Consider the following 18,112-nt stretch of genomic DNA (forward strand, 5'->3'; position numbering starts at 1 on the left):
ACTCTCACAACTGGGGTACAAGAATTTTTTATCAAGATTTATAACCTTTAATAGGAACATTAAAATAAAGAAATTAACTCATGTAATAGAAAACATACCTTTCTAAAGATACTATGGGTTAACTTCACAAGACGTATGTTTCTATGTTTTCCATTTGCAATCCAGTAGCACGTGTTTGTCACTAAGATTATTATTATTCTGAAAATGGAATTACCAAAATGCAATTGTACGCAAAACTGTTTTAATTATATTTTTTTAAAGATGGCATTTAATCTATTTTAAAAAGATGAAATTTACCAGTAAAGCTTGTCCTGTGTTCTTAGGATTACTCAGTACATGAAAATACAAACATCAGTAATGAGCTCTATTAATGCAGATTTCACTTCAAGCTAACTTAGATTTACTTCACACAGTTAAGTGAGTTCATTTCACTGGAAAAAAAAATAAAAATACCCTGAAGCAAAACACATCAACTACGGTGGATGACATTGCCCAACACACTGCTGAAAAATAAATTCTACTGATTGGATTTTTTCCTTCTCCTCCCCCCCCTCAAGCAGCACTTTTAAAAATACAGTCTTTTAATGATTGTTTAATTTTCATATAACTAGAATATAAATCCTTTACCTACTGCTTTGCTGCAGCTGCAGTATAATGTCTCACTTTTCATGGAAAAAAACTAATTACGTGGTTCACTGAGTTGCCTGTGGTAACACATCAATTTTATTTACATTCAAAAGTTGGACTTCAGTTTGGTCTCAACACTCTAGTTAATTCCAAGCACACTTTATACAACAGTTCTCTCCCATTCATTAGTAAAACCTCACTCTAGCTTTTATTTGAAAAGGATTCTGAGCTATTATAATCTTGTTTCAGATTTCCAGCACTTTCTGTGCACCATTTTTGCAGGACCAATACTATTCTGCCCTTAAATGTATATGGTTTGCTATGAAGTCCAGTCTTACCGAAACAGTTCTGCAAAAGAATCATTAAATGGTCACTACAGAATGTAGCTCTTAATGTTTCACAATGAACGGCAATTCATTTTTCCACAAAAACACAACAGAAACACAATAACTATTGTGTGGCCAATAAAACTTAAAGACTAATTACTCAACATTTCAACTATTCCAACTGAACTAAGCGTGTATTTTGAAAGCAGGAAGATTAACAAGAAAAAATTATGATATTCAGTAGAGAATTTCTTGGCTTCATCTTCCATCAGTGTCTTCCCCTCAAACTGTTTTCAGAAGGTAATTTGTTGCAAATAACATTTTAAATCTTTTTCATATTTGGGAATTTGGAGGTTTTACTGTTAACTTTTGAGAGATAAAAAAATAAAATAGAAAGCATATACATATGACCCTTAGTTAGATTTCATATTTTTTCTGTTACCTTTAGACTTAGATATTGCAGATTGTAAAAAGGGGGGAAATGCCGTATGTTAGGAAGGCACACCACTGACTAAAATTGATGAGTTCATACATGCCATATATATTGATTTGATACTACTCTGAACACTGAGGTTCATTGTTAATGTTGAGACAAAAAAACACTGAAGAAAAGATTTAAGGTAAGTGCAATCTGATTTCTAAATGGGAAACTCAGATTTGATTGCTTTTTTTTGTAACCTACTCATACCCTTGTTGCCTATAACCATAAACCAATTTTAAAGTAAAAAGAAGGAAGAAGTTGGGGTGTTAGAAAAAATACTTATTTTAAAAAGAAAACAAAATAAAATGAAGACATCTTGCCTGGACACAATAAGGCTCTTGTCAACTTCATGTGTATAAAAGGAGTTGGCATTTTCCCATGAAGCAATTCCTTAATCCCAAATGATGGCATAATAACCTCATTTAATATGCCTCCTTAAAAGAAAAAGTTTATTTTGTCTAAGCTGAACTTCAACTGGCAATCACTGGACACCAATTAACAGTGTCAAATATAAGGGTCATAGAACAATTCTGCAAGCTGAGAAAGTATGAATTCACTTCTAAATCCTATCTCTTTTCCAAAAGAATGTAAAAGTTTAACTTGGTTTTCACGTCTCTGAAAATAATCTATGCTAGACAATTAAGAAAATGGAAATTACTTATCTTATTAAAAGTAATCAACCCAGAAAAAGACTTTTCAGTAACTTAATATTCCAATAAAGTCTTCCGTCGTATGAACCTACTTTCTAATTCCACTCTTAACTCAAGAACCAGCAATTAACCATTTTCAGATTTCACTTCAAATTATTAATAAGTGGTACTCAGCTGCTTGATATTTGTAGCTTCTTTTTAAAACTGAAAGCCTTCAAAAATGCTTCCATTTCAGCTCCTCTGAGATTCATTCCTTTTATTCCTTTTTTGTAAACTGCTTTTCCATACATTAGCTGGCCTCATTCTAAATAATACTGAGCATAACAATAGTTATGGGTTTTATGTAGTTATCTAGAGCACATAAAACAAATTGTTGTAATACACATTCCATGCTTGTACACCCTTCAACTAAGCCTATCAAAGAAGGAAACATGGAGATAACCTTTTGGTAATTTCAAGAGAGTATCAAAGCCAGCCATAATGCAATTTCAGCAGCAAAACACTCCCTTCTTTCCCACTTCCATAATCTTATAATAGAATGAAAGATTTAACAGCACTTTCATTAAAAGCAATACTATTAATTTGTATACCCATTTCACAGGAAGGGGTACTTATTCTTGATTTTATGCATTGCTTCACATGTTTAAAGTATTTGTTTTGACAGACAGGAATGTTTTCTCATTCAATAATTAACATAACTCACTACACATTTTTTTTTATCTCCCCAACTCCTTACAACTACAGTAAACCAAACAGAGTACCTTGAAAGAACCTTAAACAGACTATTTTAAAATGAAATGGGAAGTAAAGGAGACTTCTCACTCCTTTATCTTCTTTTATATTAGCAGGGGGGGAAAAAAATATGTCTTTTTTTTTCCAAAATTCAAGTTTTCCATTATTTTTCTTTACATCCCTAACAAATACTGAAAAACACCATCTAGCTAACATTTATAGATTGAACATTTACTTAATGTAGAGACTTAACTTGTAAAATAAACTTTGAAATCTGGAAGTTTGTCAGTGAGTATCAAGAGCCCTACCTAGCTGTAATAAAAACACCTAAACTGAGCTCTGGCAAGTTATTCTTCTCGGGAAAAATCCTTGAAAACATACCTGGCATGCTCTGTTTTCACATAGGTGAAAATCTAACCATTCAGGTAAAGAAACAATAGCAGAAATTAAGTCTGGGCTACAACTATATGGTCTAAAGTGGATTTACAAAAGGTCCTTCTTACAGCTAACATTTTTTCCTCAACTTTTATCAGCGCATGGGGATTACAACCACATCAGCCTGATATGCCAAGAATTTATAAACAGGAATGAACTGAAGGTCCATGTTCTCCTGTCACAGATCAAGTTTTAACTACATTTTTAAACTTCCCAAGCTGTGAATATCATGAGCAGTAACAATTTACCTTATTAATTCAAGATAATCCACTCTTCGTAAGAGTTTCCAATAAAACTCTAATGTTCTACATGCCATGTAGTACAAAGTTTATTAGTATCTTTTCCGGGGGGAAGCAGCTCCAGCAACTCAATGGATCAAGTGCAATATACCAGACAATACATAAAAAACAAAGGGTTTGGCTCAAAAGAATTCAGCCCACAGAAAAAAAGTAACTTTCCTCCAAAAGTCTTTCCCCTTGCAACAAAAAAGTTGCACAGAAATAACTGTTAATCTGATTTGAGAGGAAAATATCTTTAAGTTAATTTTAAGTGAGAGTGAGTCAAGAGTTAACTGCAACTTTACCAGCACTTCAAGGATGATTGTCCCAAGAGTAGCAAAGTGCTAAAATTGTGTTTATTTTCTCTCAAGAAGCTCTGTACTGTTAGGCTTCTATTTTGAAACTATATGATGAAGCACCTGTCACAATATGGGGTTTTTACTTCTGTGCTATGCATTGCTGAGGCCAGCAGTAATGGCTGGAGGGTACAGACGTGTGTCTGGGGGTTCTTACTGATGCCCTAAGTTCCTCATATTAGGTTGTCTTGTTCAGAGGAAGACACAATGGCAACCCCAAACGCCTACCAGAATCAGCGATTAGAAGCAAACAAGCCATTAAGTTTCTAGTTCTTTAAATGAAACTGCATCCTTATATCAAATACCAGGAACTTACTTATTTTCAAGATACTGTCTAACCTTCTGACAGTCTCCAGAGTCCACCTCCAGGGTCATGTTTACAGTCACCAAAACTATTTTCTCAGTAGTGCTACACATCATAATCCCTGCATTATTCCTGACAAGTCAAGTATTTTGTACCACAGATGCAACAAAGCTGAATATATCCATAAACTCAATATGCAGATTACAAGTTTATAGACAAAACTGTCAGACAAGTTTTCTTTGGAAAAGCAGAGAAGGCAACTAAGGAACAGATATGACCTGCTTATAATCTATGTGGAATGCAGATGGTACAAGGCAGGTGGGTCAGAGAATAGGAAAAAAAAACATCCACAAGAATCAAGTATAAATTCTCTGTGGTGCTCCAGATGGCATTTGGTCACCAAATGCAAATGACATCACTACAGCTTGCAAAACTACAACTTCCCTGTCCAAAAAAACTGCCAACAGTAAGATACTACCTCGTCTCTATTCCTTTTCTTCTGCATGATTTAAAAGAAAACCCAAAATACAAACAAAAAAAAAATTATGGGAAAAGGTACAGCAGCTGTAACACTTGTCAAACCTCTTCAGGTAGTAGTATCGTTAAATAGCATTTATCTCTGAGAAAACAGAGCTTCCACAAACTAAAACACTCCTAACTTCTTAAAAAATACACCCAATTTTTTTCTGCCATTCAGTGACCCCATACCAATTAGCTTTTTCAATTGGGACAGAATAACGATCTTGCATCTTTCTTCATTTTAAATTAAATCATAATAAAACACAGAACACAACAGCTGCGGCTGGCAGGAAAAAGAGATGTAAGAGTATGTGCAAGAGACACACCTATGAAATTCACAGCTGTCTAGCTAATCTAACTACTTAACTGATCTATAGCTGTTCTGCAAATAATTGTTTTTACTTAATCTCCCATGACAGCATTTAATTATCTACACAGTTTTGGAAAGCTAATAGCTAAACAACTGTTCCTAGTACCTGCTGTTTAGAACTACTAAGTTGTTTTCCCTATGACTATTTAAAATGCTTTTATTAAAGGCAGATTGCTGCTTCCAAAAGCATCTATCTTGAATGTTATAAAGATAAGGCAACCCACACAGTTTGTAGAAAAGTCTCAGTCTGTACTTCCCATTTGTTTAACAGAAGTACTAAATGTCACACAATATTATTTGAGTGACTCTGTTACTCAAAAAGATCAATAGTTCTAATTGAGACTTGAATGAATAAGAGATAAAGCCTTAAATTTAGAAGTTGCCACTGAATTTTTATTACCCTAATAAAAAGTTCACATTTAAAGCACAAGTCCTAGGCAGCAAAAGAGAAATTCAAAACATTGTGAGCAACTTCATACTACTTGGTAAGAATTAATGATCTTACTAAAAGCCATTATTTCCTAAAGTTCATACATCTCAAAAGACAGGATTTGTAAACCTGAAAATGTTTTGGATATACCCTAGTCTTTCACTTGGATTTGTAGCACCCCATTTCTGGGAGGTGTGCTCCTAAATGTCCAAGTACAATCACAAAACCAAAGCTCTGGTCATGGAGCTGTAAGTTACTGACCACAGTGAAAATCCAACCTGTACAAAAAAGATTTTAAGCGGTTTATTTAATGACTAGGTTATACCAAAACAAACAGCATGCTATAGTGGCTCAGCTGTCAGGCAAGTCAATGACTGTGCTTCAGTAACTTACCTATTTTCTGTTTGTACCCAACATGCAAAGTCCTTGATATCATCAAGGGCATGTAAACTCAAGAAACCAACTTCAACTATCAAATATTTCAGTACTGTGGTCTGCTTATACAATAAAAAGCAAAATAACCTTGTTTCTTCTTCTTCTGCCTTGCTACTTGCATGAAACATTGAACACAGTGTCCTTCATCATATTTCAAGGAATCAATGTACATAAATGCCTCACTCATTCCAGCAGAATTTGATGTTCAGTATTTTGTCAATACTGATGTTTGAACTCTAGAATACTACTGAAGAGAGCAAGACAGCCCTATCAGCAGTAAAATTTATAACACTTTTACAATTTACATCACTTTGAACTATTATCTGATAAGTCACTTTGAGGGTTTCAATGTGCTTTTAATATAGAAGTAGTAACCTATCATTATATGATTCACACACACTACAAAGAATACCAAAACCTGCAGTGGAAGGAAGCAGAAAAGGAGATAATTCCCAAATTCTTGTAGGGTCCTGACAACAGGGGCGTATTTCATCTTTTAATTATCACGTATTTTATTCCCCTAAATGAGTTAGGCAGTGCTTTGTCCATCTCCAACCTCAGCTTCGCACTTCTTCACATCCCTCTGTACAACCTTTTCCTCTGAGATTTTCCACTTAGAGACAGCACTGCAAATAAGCATCACTCAATGACAGTGCTATTGTACCAGCATAGATATATCTTCTTGTATCTTTTGTGTTGTGAAACATACTACACTGAGACTGTTTTTACTGGAATTATACTGTTGCTGTTGACATTTAAAAAACAGTGCTCTTGCAGACAATTTTCAGACTTCATTGTACTAAAAAGTCGCTGTACTGAAGGCTTCATCCCAGATGCTTCATAAAATTTTGGACCAGGCAAAAAAAGGTCTCAAAGTTATGCTATTCTCCATTTGCTATACTCTGTCCCATACTATACTCAAGCAGATTCAGCTATTCATACATTTAAATGCTTCACCATACTTCCAATCACTGGAAGTAGCATTATATTGTTGTAACCAAGATGTCAGACATAAACAAGCTACATCAATTTACAACAGAAACAGAAGCTATCACCTGCAACTCCCCTCAAATAAAAAGACACTTAAGTCCCATATACTGCATTTGAAATATTAAATAAACTGTATTTCACAAAAAGAAAAGCATATATTATTAAAGATTTGCTGGGTAAGTAGAAATATTACCCATGCCTTCATTCAAAACAGGTGCCTCATAAAAAATTAATGTCAGTGGAATGGCTCGGTGCAGCACTTCTGAGCAATCTATTTAATTATACATGATCACATAACTACCTGCATGAAATACGCCTGAAGATACACAGAGTGTTTCATATCTGTGATTTCACAAGCTATTATTACCAAATAAACAATCTGGTATTCATGAATGTATGAGGTTTGTTACAGTCTGAAGATAGGTGGTTAGAACAGGGTAATGAGTAAGAAAGCAAACATACCATAACCCAGGACCAACACAGTGTGGGGTAGAGGCAGGGGGATAAAGGACACCTAAAGCACACTGGACAAATACAATATTCGATATATTTGAACTAGCATACAAGTTTTATCACCAAGTAATGAGAAAGTCTAAAGGCTTACCAGGATGAAAATTTATTGAAAAAAACGAGGAACTGATCCTGATTATTGGTTTGGGTTGGTTTTTTTTAATTACTATTATTACGCCAGGATTGGTGAACTTCAGTTATTTTCATTCAAGACACCAAGTGGTAAAATAGAGGTAAAACTCATGCAGTCTAATAAGGCATCATTTAAAAGTCAATGTTTTCAGACAAACTAGGTTTACTCACAACAACTATACACCATTGAAAAGAAATTAATATATAGTGGATAGAGTCAAACCCAAAAGGGATCACGACAGGTAAAGTTAGTTTCCTTCTATCATTTTAAGGCTACACATTCTGGAGACACTAAGGACAATCCAATTGCATAAAACTTACAATCACTTGAACTTTATCGTTACCACCTTTGCCCTACCTTTCCTTTCTTTTATTACATTCACTTGTTGCACCTTGCCTCCATTTATGCTCAAATCCTGTACCATGACCAATATTGCAAGTTCTGACCTTGCAGATTTAGCTGTGGTGACATGGAGTATACCCGCCTCTACAGTACGGGTTTTTTATTCCATCAACTAGTACCTTATGCTAGAATTTATTTTTATTATTATTATCCTTTGAACTAGATTTTACTCTAATTTTACTGTGCATCCGAGATGTCACACAAAAAAAAATAAATCTAAGTAATGATGTTGGATGCAAGTCTCCCAAGTTCATTTAGCATTTCTTTTTGCACATCATATGCAGATCACTTGCAGCAGAAAAGTCAAATTTGCAAGCTTTGTCTTTCCCTTTAGGTCTTAAAGACACAAATTGTGACAAAAATCACACATGGTAGCAAGTAATGACAAAGATCCTTTTTCACTGGAAAAAATATAAATAAATCAAGAAACAATGAAAGAGAGAAACTTACTGTGCAGTTCACGATGTATCACATCTACAAGATTTGGTTCATCTCCCCACCAGAATATCCATAGTTCCTTACAATCCGGTTTGACGTCACGGCGCCACACACAAAGCAAATTGGCCTGCAAGCAGCGGATGAAGCTGAGCAGAATTGGATCATCCTGTGCTGGGGCTGAAATGATAGGGCCACAGTCCCCATGACCTTCAAAATTGTACCTACGCCATTTGATGCCTGTGAGTTCAGCCTACGGAGAAAACAAATGAATGCAAAAAAAGACATTAAATCACAATTTCAAAATTTAGTTATGTTCACAGTATTGGTTTGTTTCATTTTCATTGTTTAATTCCTAGAATTTAGCTCTAAGCAGCTGAAGTTAAAAACTCCTCCTGTTACCATATTTTCCTCTTTTCTGACCTCAAGGAAAAAAAATTTAGAAACAGTACTGAATAAACCTGGCTTACCCTTGCATTTAGATTTTTCACCACAACTTGAAACATTTCCAGTAGATTCAATCATTTCTAACCTCACTGTTATCTTATTGTAAGCTTACAAGGTAGAAGGAAAAAAAACAGGGAGAGGGAATAAGGCCCATTCCCTACATACTTGGTGGTCACGTGAGTCCAGCGTCAGCCCAAATGTTGACCACTTGAAAGTCACAAACAGAAAGTACTACCGGACATAAATGACTTGCTGAAAACGGTGAAATACAGTTTCATATTGTGATGTTACAGGTTTACCAAACATGCTTTTTACTTTTATTTTGCTCAAATGAACAAGAACAGAATAAGGAAAGCTGCCATTTACTGTCTCTTGACCAGACAGAATTCTCTTATTAACCATCAAGGAAAAATAAAAAGAACAGTGAAATGGCCACCCAGACATTTAGGGAAAATTTTCTTCCACACAGGTTGAAAATTCTTAAGGAATGCAAGTGTCCCACTGCATAGCAGTATGAGTAAACAACTGCCAGAGAAGAAGCTGCCAAAGTACTCAAACCATGAAACAGTTGGCAGCTAGAACCAGGTCAGCAGAGAAAACGTTCTAATGGGTTTTTTTTATTTCTTTTCATCTTTAATAGCAGATACTCACAGCTGTCACATTCAGTTTCCCTTCTTTGAAACATCCAGATTGCTACCTTTTTATCTACTTCTGTTACCCTACAGATCACACTCTTCCTCTCCCCTCCCCAGCCTGCTGCCTGGTTTCCCCTCCTGCTTTTTCCCCAGTTTCCTAGGATTGTTGCTCCTCTCCACTGGCTCTGGGAGCCTGCCCAAGACACACGGGGGAATATTGTGTGAGTTTTAGACTAGCTAGCATGAGCATCATTATCAAATAAAGACATGGTACGTATATACTCTGTGTTCACAGTGGGCTTGTACTCTAGTTTCTAACCCATGTTACCACATTCTCACTGCTGTTAGTCCCTCACTACTTCATTTACAGTATTCACATCTCCACCTTGCTGCTTAAAAATAGCTGTGTGCTCAGGTCTAAAGTGGTCCTGCAGGAAAATCCAGCTGGTCTACAGGAACAGACTGCAAAAACTCAAATACAGTACTTACACCTTTGACAAGAAGAGTCATTGCCAGGGAGAAAAGACACAGCAGTGGCAACACTACCTACAGGAACGCTCACCCCGCGAAAGTAATAAATTAGCTGTATCTAAACTTTCCTTTCTCTGGACAGTACATATCAAAAATACCAACAAGGGTGATTTTTTACTCCTAAAGAAAAGAAAACATTTGCAAATCACATACTCCTATTTTCATCATCTGCACAAGGGCATTTAACCTACTGGCCTACACCACTCCTCCAAAACCCATACTACATGTCTCACAGAAGGATTTCCCCTTTCAAATTCACTAACTTTGCTCATTTAGAAGTTTAAACTCTAAAATTTACTTTCCCTCACCTCTGGAAAACTGGAAGCAGGCTGTTACTTGTTCCAGAGCTAGCCAGTTCACTATGAGGAGCTAAAGGTGATGTTCATCATGCCAACACCACAAGCAAAAAAGCACTTGTATTTCTTTTATCTTATATCTTCTAAAACAGTTTCACCTCATTCCACCTGTACAGTGCCTAGCACAGAAGGCTTCTGGCCCATGAATAAAGTTCCTGTGACTATGCCTCAAGGGCTATTTCCCCAAACACTGATTATCCAGATTGCCTATTTAATTCTCCTCTGAAGAGGCCTCATCAGGCACACAGGAATAGAGTAGCGGACCTCTGCAAGGAAGGGGAAAAAAAACAAAAAAACCCAATAAAAGCCTAACAAAACACTAAGCAGCAGGGAAATTGTTTTTACTTTTTGCATGCCCCTCAACCACCAGCCACTTTCAGCTGCACATTGCGGAAGCAATACTACCATCCTGTATCATGTCAGCAGGACACCAGCGGTGGTGAAATCAGACAGTACTGGATCATCCCTGTTGAAGATTTCTACAGCTAGCACTATTGCTTTAGCACCCAGGCAAAAATGCTGATTCTCCATTCAAAGTTTTGAGGAACTACAGAAAAGCAAATCAAGAAAGATAGTCAGGACTGGCTGAGATGCAGAGCACATATGCCATGTTCCTGGCACAAGAGGGCACGGCATTGGGGGAGGAAGAGGCAAAAGGGAAGGACAACAATTTTTTTTTTCACAGTAGGGTGCTGCAGAGCACTGGAATACCTCAACGTTACATAATATTCTAGAAGAAAGTACTCACACATACTCCTCCAAAACATCTACATCTGTTCCACATGGATCTCTATCTATAGCGTGGAAAAGGAATGTGCAGTTTCCAAAACAATATAATGAATATGACTAGGAATCAGAAAACACCAAAGATTAGTACCAGCATAGGCAACCTAGGAAAATAAATACCTCGTTAAATGTTTATGTCATAATGCACCAGGAACATATGGCAAGTCACACGGAACATTGAATAGGAGGATGACAAAAACAAAACCCCCAAAACCCCAACTGATCAAAAAAAGGTTACTCAGCAGCACCACTCACTTGATCAAAGCAGCAACAAGTAGAGATCAGGTGTTTGAAACAGCAGGCAAGCTCTTGCAACCTTCTGGCAGCTCAGAGGTATCAACCCATAACATCCTATCCATACTATGGATGAAATATAGTCAATAAAAGCACAGAGAAATCAGCAGAGCCGAATCCAATCTAATTCTACACTAACAAACTTCTGAAGTGTCTAATTCTACAGTCTATGAGGACTAACGAGCTACTAGAGCTTACCAGGATCACTAGTGACCACCTGCACAGAAAGTGACTCTTAAGAAAAGGAAGAGACAAGTACTAGGGGTTTTGAACTTAGTAGCAGCATAAAATGAGAAGTCACACACCGTTTCCTGGTCAAAGTTGTAGAAATGTGACTCAGTGCATTTATTTGGATATGTCTGTTTCTGTTTAAATTTTTAATAGGTAAGCATCAATACTAATCCTCAGAACTTCTATATTTTGTCCTCATGTTAATTAAAACTGAATTCAAAGAAGATCTGAATCCAGAAGTAGCACACAAGAGAAGACTGCACCAGGAACACTTACATATATTCTACACCTCTACAGATATTTTGTGTAAAGTATTTAACACACTATAGGGAAAACATCTGCAGCCACATGAAGGGTTTTTTTTTTTAATTACTTTATCTAAAGAAACAAACATTACTAGTTTTAGAAGGGCTCATTCTGCAGCAAGGTTTTTACAGACAAGACAGCCAATGGCCTATGGTTCTGGTGACTGCACTGAAGAACTAAACGCGGTTTCATCTATGCTTAATCAGCAGCAAACACAGGCTGCTACCAAAATGGCAGCCTCTCCCTCATCCCCAGCCACGCATTTCCATCTCCCCGTCTGACACTAGATCTGGTGATCATGCAGACATTAGGTGAATGGGTTTGGTTGGAATCAGTTCACCAATTTAAAGATGAGAAACAAAAAGAACGAAAAACATCTATCAGATCAGCACACTGACAGCTTACCCTGCAGCCACATAATCACTAGAGCAGACAGGAGTGAGAACACACAGATGAGAGCAGCAGTGGAGTGGGATCTCCCCTTTCAGTGACAGCTCCAATCAGATAAAGCAGAACATTAAAATTGCACACAGAGACTGTTGTTAATGTACACCTTAAACCAACACAAGCAAGCACTGGTGCCAAAAGCAGTGCTGGACTGGCCTGCCTTCGCTGCATCAGTCACCTGCTCCTGGCTTTACCACTACTTCCACTTTACCGCAGTACTGCTGTTTGCATGGATTCACACAGAAATGAACTGACTAAAAATCAGAAATATTACATTAAACTTTTTCCCCCCTACTCAGATCAGTCCTATACCCAATTCATTACATAGCCACAAAGATGCTTGTGCCAGTAAGACAGCGGACAGCAAAGCAGGTCAGGGAGTGTAGAGCTGCTCTTTTTAGTAAGGCTCCTGGTTTTAAAGCAGCCTGAAATACTCACTGAGATAAAAACCAAGATCGCTAACCTGAGGACAAAACTGTAACCATGCCATTTTACTTACGGCTGGTTAGAAATGAATACAGAACAAAGCAGAAGTCTTGCCAGGCGATGTAATCTACTATGTTTCTTGCATCTTTTCACATATGTGTAGTCTTAGCTTATGGTTGCTACAATGTTCTTTACACTAAAAAGCCTGACAAAAAAAAGAACTTAGAATTACATACTATTAACCAACATTGTTAGTAAATCATGCGTAACACAAGAGACCTTTGCTTTGGTTTCTAAAGGAACATATGTTTTGGAGGACTGTGAAGGGTTGAACTCAGATAAGAGGGGCCTTTTAAAAATTATTTTTTTCTAAATTTGGTTAACTGAAATTGGACACAGAATAAAGCGTTTGTAAGTTGCCCACTCTAAATACACTGGGCTAAGCCTGTAAGGAAACAGAAATCAGATCTCTCTGTTTAATGGTACTATCCAAAATCTTTACTAACATTCAACTTTTTACAGTAAAATTCCCAGGACACAGAAAGATCTGTTTCTGATGTATTCAAAATCAGCTATCGGGGTAGCAGAGTGCATTCAAATGTCAAAACTCCATATAGGCATCTAAAACCACCCAAAACATAACCAAGAGATAGGCAGTAATGAAAACAGCCATGCCAAGGCTTTCATTCGGAAACATGGCCACTGAATGTCATTTATGGTCCTTTGAAAAGGACTGCAAACACAGGTTTCCTTCCACCTAGGTGACTGTCTTCACAGTTAAACAGCTTCAAAACAAATGAACTAAGAGTATTCAAACCTCTGATATCCCCTATGCACACAAGCAAGCAGAAGAAAGACAGAAAGCAAATTAGCACTTTCTTTTACTACCATTAGTCTGATGCTCTAAATACAGACACCATTGAATCTATCTGCAACAGCTGAGGGCTGTTGCCATTTTAACTCCAGGACAGCACCAAGAACCGTAAATTCCTAGTAGAAATAAAACCTAAGCTCTGATTCTTCTTCCTCCCTCAGGCTTACATCAGAATAACAGACAGGCAGGAAGGGTCTTCTGCTGATCTCCTAGTGCTCCATTCACATTGGCAGCGTTTAGGCTGCTAAAAATCACAATTCCCCAGTAACATTTCACACTGCACAACTTGATTCTGGCATGCTACCAGCAACCCTGAAGATATAATTAGTGCTGTGTAGCCACTGTGACTATTTTCCTCTTCTGCAGTCCTCACAGATGGAACACAAACAAAACACATCTTCCACCTCCTCTTTTTTTCCTCATCCCCACCAAATGCTTTTTGGACTATATATGTTGTAAGGGAAATGGACAGATCAATTTTAAATGAACTTCTCCAGAAGACTTGAGTAATTCCACCCATTTCAATACACAAAGCTCTACTGGAGAGTTTATACAAGAATACAGACACAGCAGAACCAGAAAAAGGCAGAGCATCTAAAGTTTGAGAAATTGTTGTATTTGGGCACACAAAGTGTAAACTAGAGTTACTTCTGTATTATTGTACTTCTCTACATTAAAAAGAACGGCTAAAATTATATAATCAAATGTTATTTTTCCTGCTTCATATAGTACAGAAAGGTGAGAAAAGCTAAGGCACATTCAGGCCTCCAGAAAATCGGTACCTCAGTACTTCCAAAATAGGAAAGATATACTTGAAAGGAGGCAAAGATCTACACAAAAGGCTTGAAGGGTCTTATGAGTTAAAAAAATAAAAATCTAGACATCTACCACACAGGCCCTCAGCTCCAACCCTGACTTTCTCAATTTTTCAACATGACATCGTTCAGGTCATTTTATCTATCTCAGTTCTCCTGTCTGAAACAAAACAAAATGAAAACCAGGTATAAAAAATACTTCCCAACTCCCTGTCTAAAAGGTGCTACTCAAACTCAGGTCTGCACAGTGCTTCAAACATAAGTTTCTCTAAATTCTCTTAAGAAAAGAAGTAAGGTAAAATACAAAACAAAACCACACCTCACCATTTAAGTCAGATACCTCTACAAACAAGTTTCAGTTAACCAAAGGAATATAATAATTAAAAAGCTTTCAGCATGTGCCCTTCTAACCAAGGGGAAGAGTTTAAGTTGCTCACAATACCTTAAAACACTATTTACCAGCCTCTGACATCAGGCACAATCTAAACAATTTCTCAAATCTAGATTTTTGTTTGCTTCTATGTAGGATACTGTAGTTGCTAAGTGTCTTTAGTCTACAATTTATGTTTCAAATTGGAATATAAAAAATGTAAATGTCATATACATATATATATACACACACATGTATATATATTTGCCAGTTTTATTAGAATCTCTTCTTAAAGAGCTTCATTCAAGTAAGTAGCTATTCTGAAGCCACCAGAGACTCATACTAAGGACTACTCACATGAGTAAAAATCTGTGTGAGAAAGCCCTTAGTTCATAGTCCAAGAATTTAAGCTGTAGTTAAAGGTGTCATGGGAATTACACCACCATTTTAATTAAATGCTATAAGATCTTGCAGACAGATTCAAGATTAGCACCATCTGTTTTGGTTACAACATTTCATTTCACTACATCATCCTCACACAGCAACAAAATATCATTTCACACTCTACCCAAGCCATTTAAATACCAGATAAAATTTATGTCATCTTGATACCCCTCACTAAGGAGGAAGGACAAGAGGATGAAGACAGGAGGACTGAAAAATATTCTGTACCAAAAGGAGCTTATGGGAGAGACAAACACACACCCTGACAAGAACTTTTGTCCCCTACTCCCACTGAAATGAAATATTTAGTAACATCTGTCTAAGTTCCTGTCAAGTGAATCCAAAGAACAGAGGCAAAAAACACATCAAGGAAGAGAGGAGATTGCTTAACTAAAAAAAATAGTTTTCTTCATAGCTATATATTATTTTGACACTCTGAGAAAGATTCCTATTTGGATAGCACAACTTTCTACAGTAAGACTGAAGCAGCAACAAGCACCTGCACACAGACATTCTCTTATCTTTTACTCCTGGGTCTATAACTCCCTTGATTTAAAAAAACGAAAAGCAAAGCAACCACCTCAACCCTGTGTAGCCTTCTGAAATCAGATCATTTACTAAACTACATATTAACATTCCCGTCTTTATCCTATCCATTTTAAAAAAGCAGGGAATGTTTGGTGTTCCCTTCCCTCAGGGCTTATCCCTTCTGCCCCTTAAAAAGGGAGGAACCATATGGCAGTAAAGAGAGGCCTTATCGTGCACTGAATGAGCCATGGCTCAGCTTCAAAATGACATTTCTGTTAGGCTAAGCAACTGGCAGACAAGTATTGCAATAACTGCATCAACCAAGTCCTTTAAATTTTTTCATACTCTGAATTCAAAATGGAAAAAAATAGCATCCCAAAAAAATCTACTTCTGAAATGGGCCTCCCATGGCCAACAGGAAAACTGCCATGCTTGGTGCTTCAAAGAGCTGAACAACCAGCTGAGTTGAGCATCATTCTTCTTAATATGCAACAGATCAATAGCAGAATGACATGTTTGACTTTAAACCTTTCCCTGTATAAGCACACAGTCAAGTGGCTGAGAAAAAAAAGGATAAAGGACAGTCACTAACAAGCTTAAAAATGAAGGATGGAAAAAATTACCTTTTGTTGTTGTTCATTTGCTCTTAAAACCAACAAGAAACCGAGCACAACACTGCATGCAGCAAGCGTGCTTAAAATTACTTTCAAACTGGTAGATCTCTTCACTCCATACCATGCTGCTTTCTTTCTTCATACCCCCTGGAACATATTATCTAAATGCTATACTTCAGAACTGTTTGTGACAAGCAACAGCATCAGGGCATTTGTATGTCATCTTTTATCTTTGCCAAGTCTCAGTGAAGGATTTAGATGTAACCAAAATCCTATTATCAGATACCTTCCTGATGGACTTCTGTACCTGGGGACATCTGAGTCGTTGTATCATAGCACTGAGGACCAAAAAACCAAGATACTTCCAAAATAGTCCACATATACCATTATTAGAAGCCACAACCTAATAGCATGAGCTGTTATGCCTAAAAAGTAAACAGTAATGACAGAAATGAGGAATTTTTGTCTGTGTCTCCTAGATGTCAGTGTGATTCTGCCTATGTGGAAGCAGAGGCAGCCAGGAAGACTAACAAATTGTTTCAAAGAAACAAAAGTCAGACTAGTCTCAACATCTTTCCCAGTGGAAAATACGAAAGGACTCCAATATTAATGCTTGAATTTCAGCAGTTCTGGCAGATGCAAAGCTACCAACAAAGTTCTGAGCGGCAAGCATAGAAGAATCTGAGTAATCTGATAAAAGGGCCCAAATTGCTGGTATGTACCCCAACCATCACAGAACTTCAAGGTTAAATACTATAGTAAAAGGTTAAAACAAAACACAGCAGAAGGAAGGAAAATGAGTGCATGCTGACGTACTGGAAGAGAAACAGTATCTTCCTAGAGTCCACTGCAAAAACAGGTTGGCAACACAAAACCAAAAGGTAGAAATTCTTGTGAAAGAAACAGAAGGTGACACAGAAATTGTTAGGCCACCAGGATTCACCTATAGCTGTGCACCCTCATCACTAACTGCAGTTCTTGTTTTGCCACATCAAAAAGTAGAGAAAACAGGAAAAAAATTACAAGAATGGTCAAAAGTGCATTTTACATACAACAAATTAGGACTGTTTGGTCTAAAAGGGAAACTATGAAGGTCTCTAGAGAACAGCTGCTCGTGGTGTCTACCCAGTATCAAATTAAATTAGAAGAATGCAAGACTCAAACCAAAATGAGATGGCTGACCTTTGTGTGTCAGGATAAAAACTTGGGTACTAGTTTAAAAGTCACCTATTAAATACCTACCTGGTTCAAGACGTCTCTCAACCAAATACATATAGAGCCTGGGAGATTATTGAAGGGAAGTATTACTATGTCCTTGACCTACTCATCTCTTTCTCCAGCTAAATGCTATTGTTTACAGGGGGGAGCACACTTTTGCAGCACGTCTTTTGGATCCCCTGTTTTTCTCCCACAAAAATTGCACCTTTTCTATGAGCAGCCATGGCAAGCCTCTAAGTGACTTCCCAAATACAAAAAGCCATGTAATACAGGCTGCTGGCACAGACAACATATCAATTTGACAGCTGCTAGGCACCCACAAAATGCTTCTTTAAATCTAGCAGGCCAAACAACCGCTGGCTACCGTTTAGACAAGA

General features: G+C 37.1%; 1 protein-coding gene across 3 annotated transcripts in view; it reads right to left on the reverse strand.

The window, feature by feature from the left end:
- Positions 1 to 18,112, reverse strand: part of MED13L (mediator complex subunit 13L) — a 202,240-nt gene that overhangs the window by 171,459 nt on the left and 12,669 nt on the right. For 2 of the 3 annotated variants that reach the window (XM_080365613.1, XM_080365612.1), the window contains exon 2: positions 8,429 to 8,666. The exons of the other annotated variant lie outside the window; for it this stretch is intronic. In XM_080365613.1, the coding sequence (XP_080221739.1) occupies positions 8,429 to 8,666 (238 nt within the window). The remainder of the gene's footprint in view (positions 1 to 8,428; positions 8,667 to 18,112) is intronic. 3 annotated transcript variants of the gene reach the window in all.

This window comes from Falco punctatus (assembly GCF_963210335.1).
Source record: "Falco punctatus genome assembly, chromosome: 1".
NCBI lineage: Eukaryota > Metazoa > Chordata > Aves > Falconiformes > Falconidae > Falco > Falco punctatus.